The sequence below is a fragment of the Bos indicus x Bos taurus genome, chromosome 18, assembly GCF_003369695.1.
Source record: "Bos indicus x Bos taurus breed Angus x Brahman F1 hybrid chromosome 18, Bos_hybrid_MaternalHap_v2.0, whole genome shotgun sequence".
Lineage (NCBI taxonomy): Eukaryota > Metazoa > Chordata > Mammalia > Artiodactyla > Bovidae > Bos > Bos indicus x Bos taurus.
In genome coordinates this window covers 58,454,042-58,480,542 of record NC_040093.1, presented here as the reverse complement: position 1 = coordinate 58,480,542, position 26,501 = coordinate 58,454,042, and the positions used below count along the sequence as shown (strand labels likewise).

Below are 26,501 nucleotides of genomic sequence, written 5' to 3'. Positions count from 1 at the left end.
AAGGACCACAGACTTCCCCAATACCAATTATATTTAGTTTTTAAGGGTCTGGAGAGAATATTTCACTGCTTACATCCTCACATGGGTTTAATTAAGAAAGAAAACTTATAGAAAAATTAGCCAAGCATATCCTAAATGATAATCAGTAGATTCTGAGAGTAAGAACCCGGTAGAGATCACATAGGGTACAATAAAGGGGAAACACCATATATAGTTGTGTCATTTTGTTTCCATATTTGTAATTGTATGGATGGAAATATACATGCAGAGTATGATGAGTAAACATTTTTCACTCAGTCACCTTAGACAAAGCTATACTTTTTATTCATTCATAAAAAATGTTTTTATCGTAATTACTGAAAACTGGAAAAACAGAATAAGAGTTTCCTGAAATGAACAAAAGATATCAAGCCACAGTTTCAAGAGACACAACAAATGCCTAGCATTTTGTTTGTTTTGCTTTAATTTAGTTTGTTTCTTTTGTTTATGGATGTTCAATTTTCTCCAGCACCATTTATTGAAAAAGCCATGTTTCCTTCACTGAATGCTTCTTCACCTTTGACAAAAATCAGCTGGGAATATTTGTGTGGGATTATTTTGAGGTTCTCTCTTCTGTTGCATTGATCTATATATTTAGCTCTCCACCAACATAACCTAGTCTTGATTATTGTAGCTATATATCTTGAAATTTAGTACAGTGGTTTCTCCAACTTTATTCTTCCTTTTCAGAATTGTCTCTGCTGTTATATTTTGTTTTTCAATACAAATATTAGAATAATCTTCTCTGAATCTTCAAAAAATTTTGCTGGGATTTTGGCAGGAATTGATCCTGTACATCAGTTTGGAGAGAACTGGCATCCCTTCATTTACTTTGATCTTCCTTTTCTTCAATCAGCAGTTCATAGTATGAGGCATACAAATCCTATGCAAGTTTTGTTATATTTACACCTGAAGATTTCATTTCTACAAGTTGTTTTCATAGATTCCATGGCATTTTCTACATATTCAATAATCTCCAAATAGAGACAGTTTTATTTCTTGATTTTCAATCTTTTGAAAATCATTTGCCTTTTCGGTCCTTTTCTTGCTTTACTGCACTGGCTAACTGGTCCATCACTGTGTTAAGGAGTAGCAACAGAGGACATCCTCTCTTTTTCCCAATTTTTGGAGAAAAGCATTTGTCTTTCAGCATGAAGTACATTAACTGTAGCTTTTTACACACTCTTTATAAAGCTACAGTCCATGGGGTTGCAAAGAGTCGGATATGACTAACACTTTAAGAAGTTATAGAAATTCCCTTTTATTCCAAGTGTGCTGTTTTTTTTTTTTTTAATCATGAATTGGTATTGAATTCTGTCAAATTCCTCTTTTTGCATCAATTATTAATCATGTGATTATTTTTTCTTCCTTAGTCTGTTAACTATTGACTACTGACTGACTATTGAATGATGAACCAACCTTGCATTCCCTGGGATAAACTCCAGTTGGTAATGGCTTATAATTCTTTATAATTGCTATTTCTATTAGCTAATATCTTGTTAAGGGTTTTACATGTACACTCATGAAAGATACTGGTCTATAGTTTCCTTCTCTTCCTTTTTTAATACTGTCTTTGTTTTTTATAACAAGATAATGCTAACTTCATAAGATGAATTGGTATGTCTTCCCCCTTCTACTTTTGGAATGATTGTGTGTAAATGATATTAATTAGTCTTTAAACATTTTTGCAGATTTCTTTGGTGAATCTCCAGTGGAAATTTCTTTCGGGGAATTTTCAAATTATAAATTCAATGTCTTGAATATGTACACAGCTATTTAAATTATGTATTTCAAACTGGGTTTTTGTGGTAGGTGATTTTAAGGATTTGGTCCATTTCATCTAAACTGTAAACTGTATGCATGCAAAGTTGTGCATACTATTCCCTAACTTTTTAAATCTCTGCAAAGTATGTAGTGACAGTCCATGTTTCATTCTGATACTGCTTATGTGTGTTTTCTCCCATTTTTGTCTTTGTCCATCTTTCTAGAAGTTTGCAAATTTTATTGATATTTTCCAAGTACCAACTCTGATCTTCTCTATTGTCTTCTGGTTTTAAGTGTTTGATTTCTGCTCTTATGTTTATGATTTACATTCTTCTGCTTCCTTTGGTTTTTTTGTAAGTTCTCGATATGAGAGCTCACTTTAAAATGTTTTACCTTTTCTAATGTAATAATTTAATGGCTATAAATTTCCCTCTCATCATTGCTTTAGTTATATCCCACAATTTTGATATGTTGTATTTTCATTTCCATTCAGTTCACTGTATTTCTATTCTCTTAAGATCTCTATGATTCATGCATTATTCAGAAATGTGTTGTTTATTGTCCAAGTGTTTGGAGATGTTAATATTATCTGTTATTGATTTCTAACTTGACTCCACTGCCCCTGGAAACATACTCTGTTTGATTTTAGTTCATTTAAATTTGTTGAGGTTTGTCTTATTGCCCAGGATGGTATATGCTCTGTGGGTACATGAAAAGAACATATATTCCACTGGTGTTGGTTAGAGTATTCTGTAAATGTCAAGTAGATTCTGTTGGTTGATAATGCCAAGTTCTTTATCGCTGGTAGTTTTTGTTATTCTTCTATCAATCATTGAGAAAGGGGTCTTGAAGTCTTCAATTGTTATTGAAGATGTGTCTATTTCTTTTAATTCTGTCACTTTCTATAGTTTGCAGCTCTGTTGTTTGATGCATACCTTTTTAGATTTGCTGTATCTTCTCTGTGGATTGATCATTTTATCCTTAAATAATTTTCCTTTTATATGTGGTAATTTTCTTTGCTGTGAAGTCTATTTATGAGATATTAACATTCTTGCTTATTTGGATTAATGTTTACATGGTATTTCTGGCTCCTTAGTGGAAGTGACTAGAGAGCTAATAAACACAGCTGGAGGTGTCTCTCCATAGGGTTTGCCTGTCCACATGAGGGTGGCTGGTTGCTAGTAGTTGGCTAGAGTACAGTGGTTATTTTCAAAGGGTTTCCATCTTGCTGGCTGGCCCTTCCTGATCCTTGGACTCAAGAATAGGGTTTTGGATTTTTTGTTTTTCATTTCTGTGCCTATCGGCATTTCTGCATTACCAGCTTCTTCAGTTCCTAGTCTGGGATATAGGAGGCAAAAAAGAAACCCAGGTAACTTACACTCATGTCATTCCTTGGGTCCCAAGGTCCCTGGGCAATCTGCCTGATTTACTCCATCTGTCAAAGTCTTCTTGGGTTTGTACATATAATTTGCATGACTTTTAGTTATATTCCATGGGAAGAATAAGGAAACATACATCTACTCCATCTTTCAAAAACAGAAATTACTGGTCATTTTTTGAAGAATTCTGACAATCTCTCCGTGTGCTTAGTCTGTATCCATTTAATGTAACTGTTGATAAATCAGAATTCTACAATTATATCTTTCTTTTCTGATTGTTCCATTTGTTTTCCATCCCACTGTCTGTCTTTCTCTTTTAGGTTATTTGAACAATTTTTAGTACTCCAGTTTATCTATTATGCTATGGAGGCCTGCTGCTGCTGCTGCTGCTGCTAAGTTGCTTCAGTCGTGTCCGACTCTGTGTGACCCCATAGACAGCAGCCCACCAGGCTCCACCGTCCCTGGGATTCTCCAGGCAAGAACACTGGAGTGGGTTGCCATTTCCTTCCCCAATGCAGGAAAGTGAAAAGTGAAAGGGAAGTCGCTCAGTCGTGTCAGACTCTTCGAGACCTCATGGACTGCAGCCTACCAGGCTCCTCCGTCCATGGGATTTTCCAGGCAAGAGTGCTGGAGTGGGGTGCCACTGCCTTCTCCGATGGAGGCCTGGTGTGCTGCAATTCATGGGGTCGCAAAGAGTCAGACACAACTGAGCAACTGAACTGAAATGAACTGAACTGAATGGAGTTTTGGGGCTTCCCTGGTGGCTCAGAGGTTAAAGCATCTGCCTCCAATGCAGGAGACCCGGGTTTGATCCCTGGGTCGGGAAGATCCCCTGGACAAGGAAATGGCAACCCACTCCAGTATTCTTGCCTGGAGAATCCCATGGACGGAGGAGCCTGGTAGGCTACAGTCCATGTGGTCGCAGAGTCAGACACGACTTAGCAACTTCACTTCACTGTATTTGTATAAATTTTTATTGGTTCCTCTATGGATTACACACCTCACTTCAGAGTTTACTTAGAAGTACTACTTGAACACATCAAGTAGAATGTCAGGATACATCCCTTTAGCCTCCCTACTCTGTGTTGTGATTATTTTACACATTGCATTTACATACTTTTAACAATGTTTTGTTTTCAACCATCAAACATATTTAGAAGACTCAAGAGGGGGAAAAATGTCTATTATGGAGGTCACCAAGTTTTTCAGCAAAGATCTAGACAGTAAATATTTTAGGCTTTTCAGGCCATACAATGTGAAGGTAATGATTGGAAATGACCATGTGGAAGCTTCTGGAATGTGGGCAGTGTTCTATCTCCTGACCTGGTTGGGGGTTACGTAGGCATTCACTTTGTGGTAACTCACTGACTTTATATTTTCTTTTAGGCACGTGGCCTATGTTAGTAACTCACCAATCAACTTTTGTGCACCAAACTGTCTTGTGTGTTATACCTAACAATGAAAGTAATTCTGAACTGAATAGACTAGAGACCTTTTGACTGTATTATCAGGAAAAAAGAAGGGGTATATAAAGTACATGGTTCTCTTATTGCTCCCTTCAGTCCTTTCTTTGAACACAATTAAAAACCAGGAAATAGTAACAATTTTCCTTCATCCCTAAGATACTGAGACTATCTACTGGGTGCAGTGCACAACGATGGAAACTGCTTGCTGGAGCGATTAGTTTAAAAATGGGAATTGTGAAAAAATGAGATGAGAGGTAAATAAATTACACTAGATGAACATTTTAAGTGAATAACTGGAGAAGGGGAATAAGAGAACCAAGGGAAAGATTTTCTTTAGTGAGAAAGTCAGTGATACAAGTTATAAATTTTTTTTCATAGGGAGGGCATGAAGGAAAAGGAGGCTGAAGAGAAAGTAGTCAAGAAGGGAGAGAGGACAGAAATAGGGGAGGGAAGTAAGGAGGGAAAGGCTAGAGAAAGAGAAAGCTGAGAAAGAGGGAAAAAAGGGAGTAAAGGAATGGAAGAAATAAGGAAGAACACTAAAGAAAAGAAATGACACAGAAAGTAATGTGGCTAAATGACCCATAGCGGGCACCTGACACAAGCCAAGTAGTTCACCCACATGATATCTTTGACACCTCACATAAACTCTGTGAGATACTGTCTTTCCTATTTTATAAGTGAGGAAACAGAAGCTCTTATAACTTACTTTACTCACAGAAACACACCTAGAAACATCACCCTGCTGCTGCTGCTGCTGCTGCTGCTAAGTCCCTTAAGTCATGTCTGACTCTTTGCGACCCCATAGACGGCAACCTACCAGGCTCCCCCGTCCCTGGGATTCTCCAGGCAAGAACACTGGAGTGGGTTGCCATTTCCTTCTCCAATGCGGGAAAGTGAAAAGTGGAAGTGAAGTCACTCAGTTGTGTCCAACCCTCAGCGACCCCATGGACTGCAGCCTTCCAGGCTCTTCCATCCATGGGGTTTTCCAGGCTAGAGTACTGGAGTGGGGTGCCATTGCCTTCCTAGCTGCATGTAACTCCAAATTCTGTGCTCTAGGAAACCATTTAATTACAACAGAAAAGATTCTCTTACAGGAAGTAAATGCTTACGTTACACTTGAGTCCTGAAAAGAATTACCCTAGAGGTTGCCTTTGTCCTAATATAAAGTAGAAAATGGCTGATTTTCTGAAACTCTAAATCTGTCATTCTAAAATGGTACTGGGTCAGTTATAATACTTACTGATGTCACTGACATCCCCTAATTCTGCTTCAGTATTAAGAGCAATTTTCAAGCAAACTGTTGTTGCTGTTGCCGTTTAGTCGTAAGTCATGTCCAACTCTTTTACAACCCCATGGACTGTAGCGGGCCAGGCTCCTCTGTCCAAGGGATTTCCTAGGTAAGAATACTGGAGTGTGTTGCCATTTCCTTCTCCAGGGGATCTTCCCAATCCAGGGAGTGAACCCGAGTTTCCTGCACTGGCAGAGAGATTCTTTATCACAGAGCCATCAGGGAAGTCAAAGAATCTAGTGTACACTTTTTTGAGCAATATCACTAGAGTACTAGGAGAAGTTGTGTTTAAACTGACAAATAATGCCTTATTTTATGAGAAAATGGGCACAAAGTATACTCCTTGGCTCATTATTTAGTATTTGCCAACTGGTAGGAATGCCAGTTTCTATATGGGATGGTACTGAAAATACCAAGATAAAACTCGAGCTCATGAAGTTACCTGGGTTTCTTCAGATTAAACAGAGAGTAGAAACAAATTATTAGAGAGATTCCAGCATAAAATCGTCTCACTTTCACAAAATTATATGTGAAGAACAGTAGACTTTATCTTCGCATGTACCACAACTTTGGTGGTCACTTCAAGAGTACTTGCAAAAAGTATTATTCATTAAGTCTTTCACTTTAGTTCAAAGTTATTGAACTATAGTTAGCATTTACTGTGGGTCAAAAGAAATGGTGAGGGGATGAACAGAAGAGAAAAAGAGAAACAGAGGTTCCCATACACTGAGCATGGGTATAGAGAACGTGATAGATGCTGCCAAGATATTTTATACAGCACAGTGCTGGATATTCATTATAGTCCCTCAAAAAGCATAAAAATTAAACCATGCTACCTCCAAGGAATAATTAGAAGTGAAAATCAATACGGAGAAAATGGCTCATATTCTCCTCATTGATTTTCTGTGCACAGTGAGTCAAACTTGACTGTTTGTTGGAAGTCAGTTTGGCTACTACTTATTACTTTTTTCAGCAGTTGGATACTCCTGCCAGTGCCTTTCATGCCGGAGTCTCTCTTTGCTCTAATCACAGCTGTCAGCTATCGAATGAGTTTGATACCCTGACTTCAGAAAGGAGGGGATTCGCGGACCACGCATATGCAGTCAGTTCCTTCATTAAAGCTGACTGACATCAGTGATAATACGGAGCACTGCCACTGATTTTTAGAAGCAAAACAAATTGCTGCACAACCAAGTAGGAATCTCCTGGATCTAAAACACCCAGAGAGCCCAAGAATCAGTGTTTATACAATTTATCCAGTATTGCAGTATATGCCTGCACTTTTATCACTGAAAAGCAAACAAGTTATCAGTGCAGAACTAGATCTGCAAACATACACACCAGCTCCTCCCCCAGAATCTCAGTTGCCCATTCCAAATGACCTTGGCTGGAGTGTCAAATGTGGAGTGACAAGGCAGTATGAGTTAGCCATTGTGACTTGGCTTTTTGAGAAGCAGTAAGTTTCTCAAAGGAAAAAAAAAAAAAAATTGAAGCAGAACTAGAGCTTCAGCGAGTGTTTCTGTACATAACATAGTATCATCAAAGGGTAAGACTCCAAGTTGAAATGGATCATCTAGTCCCAAGCCAAGTTCAAAATTTTTCCAGGGCATCCCTGACCAGGAAGACAAGGACCTATTCAGATTCTAGATGACTTCCCTAGCAATAACTATGCCTTGTTTGGTGTAACGTACTTATTGGAAACAAAAGCACAAACTGAGTCAGTATTACAGGGAGCTGCTATAGCGGGGTCCCTATGGAGAAGCAGTCCCAACTTGACCATTTATATTTAGTGCATGCATGCTCAGTCGCTAAGTCATATCCAACTGTCTTTTGATCCCATGGACCAGGCTCCTCTGTCCATGGGGTTTTCTAGGCAAGTAATGGAGTGGGTTGCCAATTCCTTCTCCAGGGCATCTTCCCCACCCAAGGATAGAACCTGTGTCTCCTGCTTGGCTGGTGGATCCTTTACCACTGAGCCACCAGGGAAGACCTGTCTAGAGTTCAGTCATTCAAGTTCTCTTCAAACCCCAGGACCAGATGCCGACCCAACCACAAAATTTTCCCACTGTGCCTCAGGTACACTCTGTCTCTTCCTCCCAGACTACCAAGATACATCAATGCCCCTCGGAAGACCAAGAGACTTGTAACCATCCCTAGTTGACCTTTAACTTGTTTCCTCCCTCAGTTCCTCCAATACCCAATGGACTGCTCTTCTACGGAGATTTGCAGAAACTCAGCACTAACCTGCCACTTTTCAGCAACTCAGAAATGTGGGCAAATGGCTTTGTAAAAAATAAAATAAAGTTCTAGTGGGTTAAATATAAGTACTGGGTAGTAGCAGCTCTACAACTGAGGGAAGAGCAGCTCGGGGGTGGTACAACCACCACGAGAACCTAAGACGTTATGATGACACTTCACCTACGGTGTTGGGGGTTGCTGCTGCTGCTGCTAAGTCGCTTCAGTCGTGTCCGACTCTGTGCGACCCCACAGACGGCAGCCCAACAGGCTCCCCCGTCCCTGGGATTCTCCAGGCAAGAATACTGGAGTGGGTTGCCATTTCCTTCTCCAATGCAGGAAAGTGAAAAGTGAACGTGAAGTCGCTCAGTCATGTCCGACTCTTAGTGACCCCGTGCCTGCAGCCCACCAGGCTCCTCCATCCATGGGATTTTCCAGGCAAGAGTACTGGAGTGGGGTGCCATTGCCTTCTCCATGTTGGGGGTGGGGAGATGTAATTTAATAAATATATATTTACTATATACATACTTATTGTTTGTGTGTGTGTGTGTGTGTGTGTGTGTATGTCTTCAATTAAAAAGAAATGCGCTTGGTGGGCGGGGGAACAAATGTGTCAGCCCTGACCCGGCAGCGCCTCAGCAACTCTGCGGGTCACAGGGCAGCTGAGTCTATACCTAATATCACCCCGGGGTCAGACGGAACCACGCCGGTTTATTTGCTCCAGAACACGTATCACACTTGGACAGTACTGCTTCGTTTGTCGCGCATTTTGTCTGTCTCCCGTTCTAGAATGTACCACAGGCCCAGAGAACGGGACACGGTAAGTGGTCAATAAATCGTTCTTGAACGGGGAATTGGCGGTTACCGAACGCGTACCTCAAGGAATGACTGACTGAAACTTCGAACGAAAGAATCGAAGCCTGGCCTAAGTACCTCAGTTCTCCTCAGCTCAGGTGAGCGCTGGGGACAACGGTCCCCAGCCCCTGGCTACGGCAGCCGAGAAGGTCAAGCCAGTTCCGGGCGGAAGTGCAAGCCCCGCAAGGCCCGCCCCGCGCGCACGCAGGCCCGGGTACCCACGCTTCCGGGAGATCACTTCCTCCACTGTCTCCTAGCAACGGCTGGAAGCGTTGTTGACATCCGAGGCCGCAGTGGCGCAGGTCTGAGCCCAGAGTCTCGCCGCCCATAAGATGGTAAATCCGAGATCTCTGTCAACAACCCGCCCGCCAAGGGTGCCGACAGGCAGGGTCCCTTCGCTGCCCAGTTCTCGGGGCCGCAGGGAAGGCTAGGAGCTCCAGAAGCTTCTTGGAGGGGCACACGGAGACGCTGGAGGGACCAGAGGGGGCGACCGTGGAGGAAGGGAAGATGTGTAGATGGGGGGAGCTTTCTTGGGGAATAGATATCGAGGGGTGTTTTCTGGGAGTAATACTCGAGGAGGAAGAATATCGAGAAAGAGACACGGAAGGGATGAAAGATCCTGAGGGGAATGAGTAATCTCCTCGACAGCGAGGGAAGTTTGAAAGGGGAAGAGGCACCATGGAGGAGAGAAAAATCACCCCGAAGGGAAAGAAAGACATGCGACAGCGCAAGGGAATGGAGAGGGGCGAGAAGGAGGAGCTGTTGAGGAGAGAAGAAAGAAAAATAGAAAAGAGGAAGTAGGGATGGGAGAAGGGAGGCGAAGAAAAGGAAAATGGAGAAAGAGAAAGGTCGAAAAAGAACAAACCGAAAGTGTTTTTGGTGTTTTGTTTGTTTGTTTTTAAGGAAGGAACAGGTATTGGCGATGGGAATTAAGAGACTATATTATGAGGGCTCAGAAATCACGAAAGGAAAAAACACCTGGGAAAATAGAGGGACAGGCTGGGTCGAGCAGGGAGAGAGAAGTAAAACAGAAATAAAGAGGTCAGCGGATCTTGTAAGGAGCTGTGGACGTTGTCCTATAGATGGCACAAAAAAAGTAGTTATTTAATCCCCTGTACAGGTACTATGCTTTAGTGCAGTGTTTCCCAAAGTGAGATGCAAACATGAGTTGCTACTTTAAGATGGCTCAGAAATACCAAATACCACAGAGTGAATCACATCAGAGAAAGTTATTCCTCTTTCATTTTTTTCAGCCTCTAGACTATATCCAGGAGAGACTTTCTGGCACTTTTAGGTCCTTTTAATACTTTGGCCACCTCATGCGAAGAGTTGACTCATTGGAAAAGACTCTGATGCTGGGAGGGATTGGGGGCAGGAGGAGAAGGGGACGACAGAGGATGAGATGGCTGGATGGCATCACCGACTCAACGGACATGAGTCTGAGTTAACTCCGGGAGTTGGTGATGGACAGGGAGGCCTGGCGTGCTGCAATTCATGGGGTCACAAAGAGTCAGACACGACTGAGTGACTGAACTGAACTGAATGCCACTATCATCTATCTATCAAGTAGTTTTGATTTTTCACCTGAAGTGCAAACCTCAGGCTCATAATTTTCATTGGAGTAGAATTTAATAATACGATCTCTCTTTTTTTATGATTATTTCTGCCTGTGACAAATGATACAGAATTTGCATTTGTGGTAGCGATGTATAGTTTCCTTTTAAAATGCATTCATTTAAACTTTTAGCAGTGAGATAATTCTAAAAATGTGCTGGGTGAATAATATAGATGTTATTTATAATGGCAGAAATTGAAAAGCTGGTACACGAATGCCTGAAATTCAGAAAACACCTGCTATAGTGGTGGAAAGAGGAAATAAGTGCTCCCGCCCACATTAGGGTCAAAAGAAAACTGAGTCAAAAGAAAACTGTCTTTGACAAAAGTAACATAGCATTCACCCATACAATGTTGTAAACAAAATTATTTTATAAACTCTCATCAAAAGACTCTGCAGAATACTGTTTGAATTCAGAATATCCAGTGATTACTCTGTTATGAAAAATATGCAGGCTGGAAAAAATATTCTTTAGTTTAGCATTTGTAGAAGGAAATAAACTGGTACAATATAGTCTATGCATAAGATTCAGAAAGCTAAATTTAAAACCCAGTAATGGGATTATAACATTTATGGTTGAACATTCAGCATGCCCTGAGATCCAGGCTATAGTTACCAATAGAATCCTGGGATACATTGTTTTCACAGAATATTTTTAATTTAATCATCTGAACTCCCAGTTAGATGACATTTACAACTGAGAATATGATTTTTTATTAAGTGATGCTTTTAGAAGGAAGGAGGTCGTAATATAGCTCTATAAATATTTTTTTAAATCTATAATGTAGAAATGGGATTTTTTGTGTGAATACAGAAAGATCAATGAATGAAAGATGACCCGAGCAGATTTCTGTTCAACATAAAGGATACTTTTCCAGTGAATAGAGACAGATAAAAATGAAGTGCGCTCTTGTAAGGCAAGATTTCTGTCTCAACAAAAGTTCGGGGCAAGATATTTTTCAGGGTTGTATGTAGAGAGTCTTATATAAGTTTGCATATGGGTCTTGACAGTTTGAAAGCTCTCTTCCAAAAGCTGAGATTTAGCATCCAATACCTTAGTTTAAGGAGACAGAGGAGTAGGGATCTTTCTAAACATTACTCTCGTTAGGACTGGGATCACCATGAAGACTCTGGTTAATTTTTTTCCTGATCTCTTCCAGGCAGAGGTGGAGGAAACCCTAAAGAGGATCCAGAGCCATAAAGGGGTTATAGGAACAATGGTTGTAAATGCAGAAGGTAAATACATCACAGGCTGCCTTCTTGACACGCAGAAGCAGACCAAGAGCCTTTTTTTCTTTGAAGTCTTAGGCAAACATCTTGGAATTTTAAGTCAAAAGTATATTTTACATATTTTAGCTGAATCATTTACTTATCAAACATCTATTGAGTGTCTGTTAATTACATGCCAAGCACTCTGCTAAAAGGTAGGGAAATAAAAATTTTAATGTATATATATTCCTAAGAAGTGCTGTACATTGTCTAATTTTTAAAGCTTTGGTAAACTCTCTTCTAACATTTCAGGAGGAGCTATGAAACTATTACAATGAAGATAAGAATACCATTGTTGGCAGTTTGCTTTCATTTTGAAATTGTAAAGCGTACAGAGTTTCAATCTTCATTTGAAAAGAAACCGTTCCTTCACCATAGTAAATGAAATCTTTGAGAATTAATTTTAATGTAATTTATAGTATAGTCTTCATGGTTATAGTTAAAGGAGGGCCAATACATTTCCACCTATGAAATCTGTAGACTTATTCCAGAAACTTGCCTATTAACAGTCCACAGAGCCTTCTCTCTGGCACGTTGTTCCATGCTCAGCTATGGTGGCAGCCTCTTAAAGGCTTCTGCTGGCTTCATTGCTAATTCAGGCATCTGTAAGGGCGAGAGGTGCCACAGATCCCAGAACGTTAGTTGAAACAAGAGTAGCTACTTCACATAATTCATGGTATAACCATGGAATTGGCACACTGCCAACTCGGTGCTTGGCAACGGACTCTCACAGCTAATCATTATTATGGAGCAAATCCATCAATAAATATTTATTGAGCAACTACCCACTGAAAGTCTGTTTAAGCTCTCAACTTCAATCCCTTATTATTAAAAATGGAAAATAACCCAATTTACTGATGATTGTGACAAGTAAGTGAAATAATAATTGTCAAGGGCCTGGCACAATACCCAATACTTAACAGAATTGTAATGAAGTAGTTCTGTGAATGTGGAAATTTTTAATTTATTTATACAGATAAAATATTTGATGTGTTTTACAAAATAATAAAATTTAAAAATGCTCAATGTCAAGAGAATGTCAAGTAATAAATTCACCCAGCTTGAGTGATCAGGAAGGAGAGGTTTTAACATCAGCCTACAGGTAAATCAAGAGCTATGCCTAATATTTCCTGGAGGCCATCCAGTCTGAGTCCATTGTTCTGGTTGAACTGATTTTAGTTCCAGGCATTTGCATAAGCTCTATCACACCCCCTAAGATTTGAAGGACTTCACAGAGAGGCTGTATTTGTTTTCTTTGGCTGCCATAACAAAGCACTACATACTTAGTGGCTTAAAAAGATTAGACGTTTATTCTCTCTCAGTTCTGGAAGGCTAGATGTTGAAATCAAGGTGTCAGTGGTCCAGGCTCTCTTCAAAGAAGCATCCTTCCTTGCCTCTCTCCCAGCTTCTGGTGAGTTCCAGCAATCCTTGCTGTATGTTTGCTTGTAAACACATCACTCCCACCTCTGCCTCCATCATCGTGTGCGTTTTCCTCTTCGTACTCTTTTTCCTCTTCTTATAAGGACCCCAGTCATTGGGTTAGGTCCCACACTGATCTAGTATGACCTCACATCTTCAAAGACCCTATTTCCATATAAGATCACATTCTGAGGTTTAGGGGAGGCTTGAAATTTGGAGGGGACTCTATTCAACCCATCTGGTGGCTCAGACAGTAAAGAATCTGCCTGCGATGCAGAGGACCTGGGTTCGATCCCTGGTTCAGGAAAATCCCCTGGAGAAGGGAATGGCCACCTACTCCAGTGTTCTTGCCTGGAGAATTCCATTGACAGAGGAGCCTAGTGGGCTACAGTCTATGGGGTCTCAAAGAGTCAGATACAACTTAGCAACTAACTCAGGTACATTCATTCACCAATCCTGACACCGAGGACAATGTATCTAAAGGCAGACTTAGTCTAAAGTTCATAATTCTGGCAATATGCTTTAAATGTTGGAAAAATATCCATACCTTTTGATCTGTAATTCCACTCCTGGGAATTTATTTAAGGAGTAATGAAGAAAAGATTTAGGTGCAAAGGATCTCAGAGAGGCATCATATATAACAGCAATAAAGCGAAAGTCACTCAGTCTTGTCTGACTCTTTGCAACCCCATGGACTATACAGTCCATGGAATTCTCCAGGCCAGAATACTGGAGTGGGTACCCTTTCCCTTCTCTAGCAGATCTTCCCAACCCAGGGATAGAACCCAGTTCTCCCACAATACATACACAGACAAATAGGTAAATAAATCTCTCCCAACAGTAGGGAAATTTTTGAATTAATTATGTAATATTTACTCAATGAACCATTACTCTATTTAAAATGTTGAAGAATATTTAAAGTCATGAAAAACTACTCACAATATTAGATGAAAAAAAAGCAGGAAACGAAGCAGTACCCAGTATTTTTAAATCCTAAATACAGCCAAGCACACATACACACTGAAATATGGAAGAAAAGGCAGGGATGTGTTAACGGTGATTATCTCTTGAGCAGTTGAATTAAAAATGACTTTTATTTTCCTGAGGTCTCTCAATTAACACTTTTCTCATCCAAGGGTAACACAATATTATTTTTCATACTCATTAACTTCTAATTAACCTCTACTAGGAAAAGGTTGTGTTAAGGTTCGGGGCACTTTTCTGAAAGCCAAATTAACCTTTTCCCAAAAAATACAAATGAGGGGCTTATTTTTATGGTCAGATTATTAACAACCAGAGTGTATGACAAGGATGTTTACTAATAGCATATAGTATAAGTTGTGTGACTCGAATGAAATGAAATACTCCATCTCAACAGCCTACTCAAGTTTAAATGAACGTGCCATTTATTACAATGTAGCTTTGCAGCATTCAGAAGTCCCATGAAATTTAACACTGTAAATATTTAACTAAGCTGCTGTTTGTGTGTTCTTGCTCTCTACCAATGGTTTTAGTTGACTAATTCCCAGTAAATCATTTTAACAGTTTTTTAGGTTTTTGATTGTGGTGAGGTAAGCCTTCTACCATGTTATACATTTAAACTCATTCTCTGCCATGTGCAGCAGAGTCCTTTGGTTTCACTATCTGAAACATAGACTTATCCATGACAATGAAATGAGCTTATCAGTTTAACCCAATGCTGAGGGGTGTAGGTTTTTGTTAGATTCTTTGTTAACACTGGTTCCCCATTTATAAAATAATTCATTGTTTACAATATTACAGTCCTGATCACTGAACTAGATACTGGTGAACATGCATATTTGTTTCCCAGACAGTCATATCCGTTGTATATTCTTATGTATATAAGCCTGATTTCTGCAGGCTCTTAATTTTAAATATTCTTGACATTTCTAACAATCCATCATTTGGATTTCATTAGATTTTATCCAGCCATCCAGCCATTTCCTTTTATTTTTGAAATATAATCTAGCAACCAAAATACAAGTGTACAGTTGAAGAGTACCACCTTGGTGGGATCATAAAGATTCATATTTTTAAAGCAGTGTCGTAAATTTAGGAATATTGAATTTATACTCTTTGTTCTAGAAGTTACATTTGAGGAATTTATCCTACCCACAAGTATATACAAATGTGAAATGGCATCCACACAGATATATTCTGTCGCCTTGTTTATAAAAGGCAAAGATTGGGAACAGCCCAAATGCTTGGCAGGAAGATATATTAGTTACGTGCATTACAAAGCATCCATTCAACAGTCACATTATACAGCCATTAACAGGAATGCCCTAGCCTTATGTGGACAGAAGGCAACAACTTTCCAAGTGTATCAAATGGAAGAAGTTAAGGTACAGAATAGAGAATGATACAGTTGAAGAATGCAAATGTGAACAGACTTAAATAAACTTAGACTATCTCTGCAAGGACACCAAAGAAACAGAGCAGTGGTTACCTCTCAGAAGAAGTGGGTGTGTTTTATACCATATGCTATAATTACTTCCTAATAAATTATTTTTTAATTACTTCACATGGTCCCAAGCAAGAACTCAATAAATATTTGTTGATTGATATTTTTTCCCCAAGGGTCCACAGCAATATGAAGAACTCCAAGAGTTTCCACAGTGCACACTTATTATTCAGGAAGGCTAGGTCTATTATTTATTGACTTGGATCATGAATAGACTGACTAAGTAGGCCCGAGCATCTGATTCATAATCTTGTCATCTGCACTTTAAATAATTTATTCTGCTTGTATTTCTTTTTTGACACTGAGCAATGCAGACTTTGTAGATAGTCACTCTTCGTGATGCAAAATAAAACTGTTTGGTCAAAAAGCACCCTTAAAAGGTGGAGTGCTTGCTCCACTTTCAGTCTCCTGCTTGGTAAAGACACACACGTAATGGTTCGCCAGGTGTGAAAGACAGAACTGACTTCTGGAGAGAAAGTGGCCAGCAAACAATAATACAGAAATTAACAAGCTTTCTATGAAACCTTATTTACTGAAAAGGTTTTCCTTATAAATATTGTCCTCCTCATCTTGTTTGGCAAGACCGACTCTGGAGAGAATGAATTTCTTAAAGGGGAAGGAAATTAGTCTGTTTCAGAGTTGAGGCTCTCCAAAGGTTTTCATGAAAAACAAAGTCCCAAGTTAGAAGCACTCAGACCAGTTTCTGGAGCTACATTCTCTGAGGGAAAAAACCAAGAGGGCCACCTTAGCCTTTTTTATTGATGGGCCTTCATTTGGGTTCCTGAGGAACTTGACAACGATCCCAGATTCACCTTCATGTGTCCCCCAAAACTCAAGGCACACTTGCAAATCAAATCCTTGGAATTCCCTGGCTTATTTGGTAGTTTTCAAAATAATATGGAGGTCGGCTCTGATTAGGTACGATATATGTAAAACAGCTAGCACGGCACCTGTTCCACAGTAAGCACAGAGTGACCTGAAGAGAGGCTGGATGGATTTGAATGGAATGAAATTATACTCGCATATTTGTCTGGCTAGGAGGTTTTTTTCTGCTAAATTAATAGCTTCTGTTTTACACTCATAATGAAACAATAGAGCACACAAGTAGCCAAATCTAATCATGCTTAAACCAAGAATGAGTGCAAACCAGGGCATGCCCAGCCAAACTACAGCATCTTTGTGGCTGTGTTTTCTAGCATAAAAATTAAGGTTTGCAAAATACTGTATGAGGAAGTTACAAAGAAATTCTGAAAACCCCTTTTGATACTCTCTAGCAGGTGCAGATACCCCCTTCTATCTCTGTTCTCAGGAAACTAGCACCATGTGTTAAGTGGACTTTTCACAGCTTCTCACGGTGAACTCACCTCACTGTAGACAGGATGCTTGCTGCTGCTGCTGCTAAGTCACTTCAGTCGTGTCCGACTCTGTACGACCCCATAGATGGCAGCCCACCAGGCTCCGCCATCCCTGGGATTCTCCAGGCAAGAACACGAGAGGGTTGCCATTTCCTTCTCCATTGCATGAAAGTGAAAAGTGAAAGGGAAGTCGCTCAGCCATATCCGACCCTTAGCAACCCCATGGACTGCAGCCTACCAGGCTCCTCCATCCATGGGACTTTCCAGGCAAGAGTACTGGAGTGGGGTGCCATTGCCTTCTCCAGACAGGATGCTTAGGGAAATGCATTTCATATAGAAACATGTTACTACTGAAATAATCAATTAACAATTTCCAAAAGATTTGTATACTAAAGTGTTCATCACCATTAGGTACGAAAACAAAAACACACAACCTAACAATCCTATAGTAGGGGGTTGATTATATTATGTTGTATCCAAAGAATAGTAAAGTCTACAGCCATTAAAAATAATGTCGATGGCACCGTCAACAAGGAAAACTTGTATGCTGCCCTTTGAATGAAGAAAAAAGCAACAGTCAAATCTACTTTTATAATTTGATCCAACTAAATTTTTAAATCCATGTGGAGGCAGAAAGATTGGAAGGAAATAAAGTAAAATTGTTCCAGTGAGTAATATGAGTCATCACTTTTTCTTCCTTTTTAAAATTACCAGTATTTTCCAGTATTTCTATGATGCACCTATTGCTTTTATAAAAAGAAAAAAAAAAAAGTTTAACCCATAATTAAATCTTGTACTAGGCATTCCCATCCGAACAACCTTGGACAACTCAACAACAGTTCAGTACGCAGGTCTCCTTCATCAGCTGACCATGAAAGCCAAGAGCACCGTCCGTGACATTGACCCTCAGAACGACCTAACTTTTCTTAGGATCAGATCCAAGAAACATGAAATCATGGTAGCTCCAGGTAATCTGGCCCATTTCATGTCACATTTCAGGCATCTTTCTACTTTACTGGATAAAGGCTTTGTGTCTCAAAGGATGGGGACTGTGGGTTTTAACATGCACTATGACACATCATGTTCCTCAATTAAAAAATGAAGAAGTTTGAATCTGAAAATTCCTTGAAATTAGTCAAGAAGTTGGATTTTGCCCGTTTGTACCTGTTGTTAGTAAAACATTTAGGAGGTATAGATTTCCTGTTACGTAAACTTAGCACACAGACCTCCTGAAGAGTGGGAGAAATATCTCCTATCCAGGGGATAAAGCAGAGGGTGGGTCAAAGGTCTGTTGGGTCTCAAACCTTCCCTGGGGCGGAGCCCATTCACTGGGGCCACTAAAAGCCAGCCACCACAGAAATACTTCTTTCCTCGAAGGAGGTGCATTCACTGTGTTAGTGGATGTCAGTGTAAAACAGGACTCATGTTCCTAAATCTAGTCTAGAGCAAACTTCTCTATAATGCAGCTGTAAAATCAGAGTCGCCCGCAAACTAAATAAAGCTTTACCTGCACCTGTGTTTTCACACAAGGCGCACATTAGAATTGCTTGGAGATCTTTTTAAAAATTTTTACTGATACCTGGAACTCCACCTCAGACCAATAGAATCTGGGGCTGGGCCCAGGTAGCTCAACAGGTGATTCTGATGTGCAGCCAGGCTGGCAAGCCACTGGTCTACACAAGGTCCAAGAGATGTGCTGAAGAGACAAGCAGATGAGCTGAAGCATTCTTTTATTAAATTTAATTTTTAGGGTAGCCTAACACATAAGATGGGCTCCCCTGGTGGTTCAGTGGTGAGGAATCTGCCCACCAATGCAGGAGATGCAGGTCTGATCCCTGGGCCAGGAAGATCCCTTGGAGTAGGAAATGGCAACCCATTCTAGTATTCTTACCTGAGAAAACCCATGGATAGAGGAGCCTGGTGGGGAACAGCCTACGGGGTCGCAGAGAGTCAACCAATTTTTAGGGTGGATTAACTTTGTCCATCTCTCTCCACAGATAAGGAATATCTTCTGATCGTCATTCAGAATCCATGTGAATAGACCTGCAACAGCCAAATTCTGCCCTGTGATGCCAGGCTGAAAACACTTCACTCTTTAAAGATTCCTGAGATTATAATCAATCCAAGTGATCTTTTGGACAATCCTTTCTATTTTTACGTTTAAACTCTTTACATGTCTTATTTAATCCCTTTTGAATGTATTGTAAATTTATAATTTAACTATATAATAAATAAGTTTCTGAAACAGTAGTAAAGATGAATAAAACTAAAAGCTGGTTCTTTGAGAAGATAAACAAAATAGACAAACCTTTAGCCAGACTCATCAACAAAAAAAGAGAAAGAATCAAATAAACAAAATTAGAAATGAAAAAGGAGAGGTTACAACAGACAATGCAGAAATACAAAGGATTATAAGAGACTCTTATGAACAACTATATGGCAATAAAATGGTAACTTGGAAGAAATGGACAGATTCTTAAAAAAGTTCAATATTCCAAGACTGAACCTGGAAGAAATAGAAATTATGAATCCAATTACAAGCACTGAAATTGAAGCTGTGATCAAAAATCTCCCAAAAGACAAAAGCCCAGGACCAGATGGCTTCATAGGAGAATTCTATCAAATGTTTAGATAAGAGCTAATGCCTATCCTTCTAAAACTCTTTCAAAAGATTTCAGAGGTAGGAACACTTCCAAACTCATTTTACAAGGCCACCATCACCCTGATACCAAAACCAGTCAAAGACAACACACAAAAAAGAAAACTACAGTCCAGTATCACTGATGAGCATAGATGCAAAACTCCTCAACAAAAGTTTAGCAAACAGAATTCAGCAACACATCAAAAAGCCATACACGATGATCAAGTTGGGTTTATTCCAGGGATGCAAGGATTCTTCAATATATGCAAATTAATCAATATGATACAATATTAACAAATTGAAAGATAAAAACCATATGGTAATCTCAATAGATGCAGAAAGAGACTTTGACAAAATTCAACACCCATTTATGATTAAAACTCTGAAAAATAGGCATAGAAGGAATCTACCTCAACATAATAAAGGCCATATATGATAAACCTACAGCAAACATTATTCTCAATAGTGAAAAACTGAAAGCATTCCCCCTAAGACTGGGTGTCACTTTCACCACTGTTATTCAACATAGTTTTGGAAGTCCTCGCTATGGCAATCAGAGAAGAAAAAGAAATAAAAATAATCCAGATGAGAAAAGAAGAAGTAAAGCTCTCACTGTTTGCAGATCACATGATACTGTACATAGAAAACCCTAAAGATAGTATCAGAAAATTACTAGAGCTCATCAGTGAATTTAGCAAGGTTTTAGGATATAAAATCAATACACAGAAATCACTTGCATTTCTATATACTAACAAAGAAAACTCAGAAATTAAGGAATCAATCCCATTCACCACTGCAACAAAAAGAATAAAATAGGAATAAACTTACCTAAGGAGACAAAAGAACTGTACACAGAAAATTATAAGACACTGATGAAAGAAATCAAAGATAATGTGAACAGAGAGATATTCCATGTTCTTGAGTAGGAAGAATCAATTCTCTGGAAATGACTATACTACCAATGCAATCTACAGATTCAATGTGATCTCTATCAAATTACCAATGACATTTTTCACAGAACTAGAACAAAAAAATTCATATGGAAATGCAAAAGACCCTGAATAGCAAAAGCAGTCTTGAGAAAGAAGAATGGAGCTGGAGGAATCAACCTTCCTGACTTCAGATTATACTACAAAGCTACAGTCATCAAGACAGTATGGTACTGGCACAAGAATAGAATTATAGACCATTGGAACAAGGTAGAAGCCCAGAAATAAATCCATGCACCTATGGGTACCTTATTTTTGACAAAAGAGGCAAGAATATACAATGGGGCAAAGACAGCCCCTTCAAAAAATGGTGCTGGGAAAACTGGACAGCTACATGGAAAAGAATGAAATTAGAACACTTCCTAACACCTACACAAAGACCAACTCAAAATGTATTAAAGACCTAAATGTAAGACCAGAAACTATAAAACTCTTAGATGAAAACATAGGCAGAACACTCAATGACATAAATCAAAGCAAGATCCTCTATGTCCCACCTCCTAGAGTAATGGAAATAAAAACAAAAGTAAATAAGTGGGACCTGATTAAACTTAAAAAGCTTTTGCACTGCAAAGGAAACTATAAGCTAGGTGAAAAGACAACCCTCAGAATGGGGGGAAATAATAGCAAATGAAACAACTGACAAAGGATTAATTTCCAAAATATACAAGCAGCTCATACAACTCAATAGCAGACAAACAAACAACCCAATCAAAAAGTGGGGAAAAGACCTAAACAGTTATTTCTCCAAAGAAGACACAGATGGCTAATAAACGCATGAAAAGATGCTCAGCATCGCTCATTATTAGAGAAATGCAATCAAAACTACAATGAGATAGCACCTCACACTGGTCAGAATGGCCATCATCAAAAAGTCTACAAACAATAAATACTGGAGAGGATGTGGAGAAAAGGGATCACTCTTTCACTGTTGGTGGGAATGTAAATTGACACAGCCACTATGGAGGATGGTATGGTGATTCCTTTAAAAAAATGGGAATAAAACCACCATATGACCCAGCAATCCCACTCCTGGGCATATACCCTGAGGAAACCAAAATTGAAAAAGACACAGGTATCCCACTGTTCATTGCAGCACTATTTACAAAGCTAGAACATGGAAGCAACCTAGATGTCCATCATCAGATGAATGGATAAAGAAGTTGTGGTACATATACACAATGGAATGTTCCGATCACATCAGTCGCTCAGTCGTGTCCGACTCTTTGCAACCCCATGAATGGCAGCACGCCAGGCCTCCCTGTCCATCACCAACTCCCGGAGTTAACTCAGACTCACGTCCATCGAGTCAGTGATGCCATCCAGCCACCTCATCCTCTGTCGTCCCCTTCTCCTCCTGCCCCCAATCCCTCCCAGCATTAGAGTCTTTAACAATGAGTCAACTCTTCGCATCAGGTGGCCAAAGTACTGGAGTTTCAGCTTTAGCATCATTCCTTCCAAAAAAATCCCAGGGCTGATCTCCTTCAGAATGGACTGTTGGATCTCCTTGCAGTCCAAGGAACTCTCAAGAGTCTTCTCCAACACCACAGTTCAAAAGCATCAATTCTTCAGTGCTCAGCCTTCTTCACAGTCCAACTCTGACATCCATACATGACCACTGGAAAAACCATAGCCTTGACTAGACGAACCTTTGTTGGCAAAGTAATGTCTCTGCTTTTGAATATGCTATCTAGGTTGGTCATAACTTTCCTTCCAAGGAGTAAGCGTCTTTTAATTTCATGGCTGCAGTCACCATCTGCAATGATTTTGGAGCCCAGAAAAATAAAGTCTGACACTGTTTCCACTGTTTCCCCATCTATTTCCCATAAAGTGGTGAGACCGGATGCCATGATCTTCGTTTTCTGAATGTTGAGCTTTAAGCCAACTTTTTCACTCTCCTCTTTCACTTTCATCAAGAGGCTTTTGAGTTCCTCTTCACTTTCTGCCATAAGGGTGGTGTCATCTGCATATCTGAGGTTATTGATGTTTCTCCCGGCAATCTTGATTCCAGCTTGTGTTTCTTCCAGTCCAGCGTTTCTCATGATGTACTCTGCATATAAGTTAAATAAACAGGGTGACAATATACAGCCTTTATGAAATCCTTTTCCTATTTGGAACCAGTCTGTTGTTCCATGTCCAGTTCTAACTGTTGCTTCCTGACCTGCATACAAATTTCTCAAGAGGCAGATCAGGTGGTCTGGTATTCCCATCTCTTTCAGAATTTTCCACAGTTTATTGTGATCCACACAGTCAAAGGCTTTGGCATAATCAATAAAGCAGAAATAGATGCTTTTCTGGAACTCTCTTGCTTTTTCCATGATCCAGCATATGTTGGCAATTTGATCTCTGGTTCCTCTGCCTTTTCTAAAACCAGCTTGAACATCAGGAAGTTCACGGTTCACATATTGCTGAAGCTTGGCTTGGAGAATTTTGAGCGTTACTTTACTAGCATGTGAGATGAGTGCAATTGTGCGGTAGTTTGAGCATTCTTTGGCATTGCCTTTCTTTGGGATTGGAATGAAAACTGACCTTTTCCAGTCCTTTGGCCACTGCTGAGTTTTCCAAATTTGCTGGCATATTGAGTGCAGCACTTTCACAGCATCATCTTTCAGGATTTGGAATAGCTCAACTGGAATTCCATCACCTCCACTAGCTTTGTTCATAGTGATGCTTTCTAAGGCCCACTTGACTTCACATTCCAGGATGTCTGGCTCTAGGTCAGTGATCACAGCATCGTGATTATCTTGGTCGTGAAGATCTTTTTTGTACAGTTCTTCTGTGTATTCTTGCCATCTCTTCTTAATATCTTCTGCTTCTGTTAGGTCCATACCATTTCTGTCCTTTATCGAGCTCATCTTTGCATGAAATGTTCCTTTGGTATCTCTGATTTTCTTGAAGAGATCCCTAGTCTTTCCCATTCTGTTGTTTTCCTCTATTTCTTTGCATTGATCGCTGAAGAAGGCTTTCTTATCTCTTCTTGCTATTCTTTGGAACTCTGCATTCAGATGTTTATATCTTTCCTTTTCTCCTTTGCTTTTTGCTTCTCTTCTTTTCACAGCTATTTGTAAGGCCTCCCCAGACAGCCATTTTGCTTTTTTGCATTTCTTTTCTATGGGAATGGTCTTGATTCCTGTCTCCTGTACAATGTCACGAACCTCATTCCATAGTTCATCAGGCACTCTATCTATCAGATCTAGGCCCTTAAATCTATTTCTCACTTCCACTGTATAATCATAAGAGATTTTATTTAGGTCATACCTGAATGGTCTAGTGGTTTTCCCTACTTTCTTCAACTTAAGTCTGAATTTGGCAATAAGGAGTTCATGGTATGAGCCACAGTCAGCTCCTGGTCTTGTTTTTGCTGACTGTATAGAGCTTCTCCATCTTTGGCTGCAAAGAATATAATCAATCTGATTTTGATTACTCAGCCATAAAAAGGAATGTATTTGAGACAGTTCTGATGAAGTGGATGAACCTAGAATCTATTATCCAGAGTGAAGTAAGTCAGAAAGAGAAATATAAATATTGTATTCTAACACATATATATGGAATCCAGAAAAATGGTACTGAAGAATTTATTTACAGGGCAGCAATGGAGAAACAGACATAGAGAATAGACTTATGGACATGGGGAGAGGAGAGGAGAGGGCGAGATGTTGGAAAGAGCATCATGGAAACTTGCATTACCATATGTAAAATAGCCAACGGGAATTTGCTGTATGGCTCAGGAAACTCAATTACCAATGACATTTTTCACAGAACTAGAACAAAAAAATTCATATGGAAATGCAAAAGACCCTGAATAGCAAAAGCAGTCTTGAGAAAGAAGAATGGAGCTGGAGGAATCAACCTTCCTGACTTCAGATTAGTTGACACAGGGGCTCTATATCAACCTAGAGGGGTGGGATGGGGCGGGAGATAGGAGGGAGGTTCAAAGGGGAGGAAATATATGTATACCTATGGCTGATTCATGTTGAGGTTTGACAGAAAACAAAATTCTATAAAGCAATTATCATTTAATTAAAAATATGTAAAATTTTACTGATACCTGTAACTCCACCCCAGACCAATAAAGTCAGAATCTCTGGGACTGGGCCCCAGGTAATGGTTTTTTTGTTTTTGAGAGCTCAACAGGTGATTCTGACGTGCAGCCAGGCTGGTAAACCACTGTTCTACACAAGGTCCAAGCGATGTGCTGAAGAGACAAGCAGATGAGCTGAATTCATTTATTAAATTTAATTTTAGGGTAGCCTAACAAAATCCCAAAGAAAGGCAATGCCAAAGAATGCTCAAACTACCGCACAACTGCACTCATCTCACACGCTAGTAAAGTAATGCTCAAAATTCTCCAAGCCAGGCTTCAGCAATACATGAACCATGAACTTCCGATGTTCAAGCTGGTTTTAGAAAAGGCAGAAGAACCAGAGATCAAATTGCCAACATCTGCTGGATCATGGAAAAAGCAAGAGAGTTCCAGAAAAATGTCAATTTCTGCTTTATTGACTATGCCAAAGATTTTGACTGTGTGGATCACAATAAACTGTGGAAAATTCTTCAAGAGATGGGAATACCAGACCACCTGCCTCTTGAGAAACCTATATGCAGGTCAGGAAGCAACAGTTAGAACTGGACATGGAACAACAGACTGGTTCCAAATAGGAAAAGGAGTACGTCAGGGCTGTATATTGTCACCCTCCTTATTTAACTTATGTGCAGAGTACATCATGAGAAACGCTGGACTGGAAGAAACACAAGCTGGAATCAAGATTGCTGGGAGAAATATCAATAACCTCAGATATGCAGATGACACCACCCTTATGGCAGAAAGTGAAGAGGAACTCAAAAGCCTCTTGATGAAAGTGAAGAGGAGAGTGAAAAAGTTGGCTTAAAGCTCAACATTCAGAAAACGAAGATCATGGCATCTGGTCCCATCCCTTCATGGGAAATAGATGGGGAAACAGTGGAAACAGTGTCAGACTTTATTTTGAGAGGCTCTAAAATCACTGCAGATGGTGATTGCAGCCATGAAATTAAAAGACGCTTACTCCTTGGAAGAAAAGTTATGACCAACCTAGATAGCATATTCAAAAGCAGAGACGTTACCTTGCCAACAAAGGTCCATGTAAGTCAAGGCTATGGTTTTTCCTGTGGTCATGTGTGGATGTGAGAGTTGGACTGTGACGAAAGCCGAGCGCTGAAGAATTGATGCCTTTGAACTGTGGTGTTGGAGAAGACTCTTGAGAGTGCCTTGGACTGCAAGGAGATCCAACCAGTCCATTCTCATTGCAGTCCATTCTGGTCTGCAAGGAGATCAGTCCTGGGTGTTCTTTGGAGTTGACTCATTGGAAAAGACTCTGATGCTGGGAGGGATTGGGGGCAGGAGGAGAAGGGGACGACAGAGGATTAGATGACTGGATGGCATCACCAACTCGATGGACGTGAGTCTGGGTGAACTCCGGGAGTTGGTGATGGACAGGGAGGCCTGGCGTGCTGCAATACATGGGGTCGCAAAGAGTTGGACACGACTGAGGGACTGAACTGAACTGGACTGAACACATAAGGTGGGCTCTGCTGGTGGCTCAGTGGTAAGGAATCTGCCTGCCAATGCAGGAGATGCAGGTTTGATCCCTGGGCCAGGAAGATCCCTTGGAGTAGGAAATGGCAACCCATTCCAGTATTCTTGCCTGGGAAAACCCATGGAC

The 26,501-nt window shown here is 40.0% G+C and overlaps 1 protein-coding gene across 1 annotated transcript; it reads left to right on the top strand.

Moving 5' to 3' along the window:
* Positions 1-9,253: 9,253 nt before the first annotated feature.
* Positions 9,254-19,424, top strand: DYNLRB2 (dynein light chain roadblock-type 2). Its single transcript, XM_027513958.1, has 4 exons — positions 9,254-9,361; positions 11,802-11,877; positions 17,970-18,137; positions 19,167-19,424. The coding sequence occupies exons 1-4, from the start codon at positions 9,359-9,361 to the stop codon at positions 19,208-19,210; spliced, it is 291 nt and encodes a 96-aa protein (XP_027369759.1). The 5' UTR covers positions 9,254-9,358; the 3' UTR covers positions 19,211-19,424.
* The last annotated feature ends 7,077 nt before the right edge of the window (positions 19,425-26,501 follow it).

What these genes read in the sequence shown, in the direction of transcription:
- DYNLRB2 (XM_027513958.1), top strand. An exon ending in AATGGTTGTAAATGCAGAAG is followed by an intron (nt 11,878 to 17,969) that starts GTAAATACATCA and finishes ATCTTGTACTAG; the next exon opens with GCATTCCCATCCGAACAACC. An exon ending in TGAAATCATGGTAGCTCCAG is followed by an intron (nt 18,138 to 19,166) that starts GTAATCTGGCCC and finishes CTCTCTCCACAG; the next exon opens with ATAAGGAATATCTTCTGATC.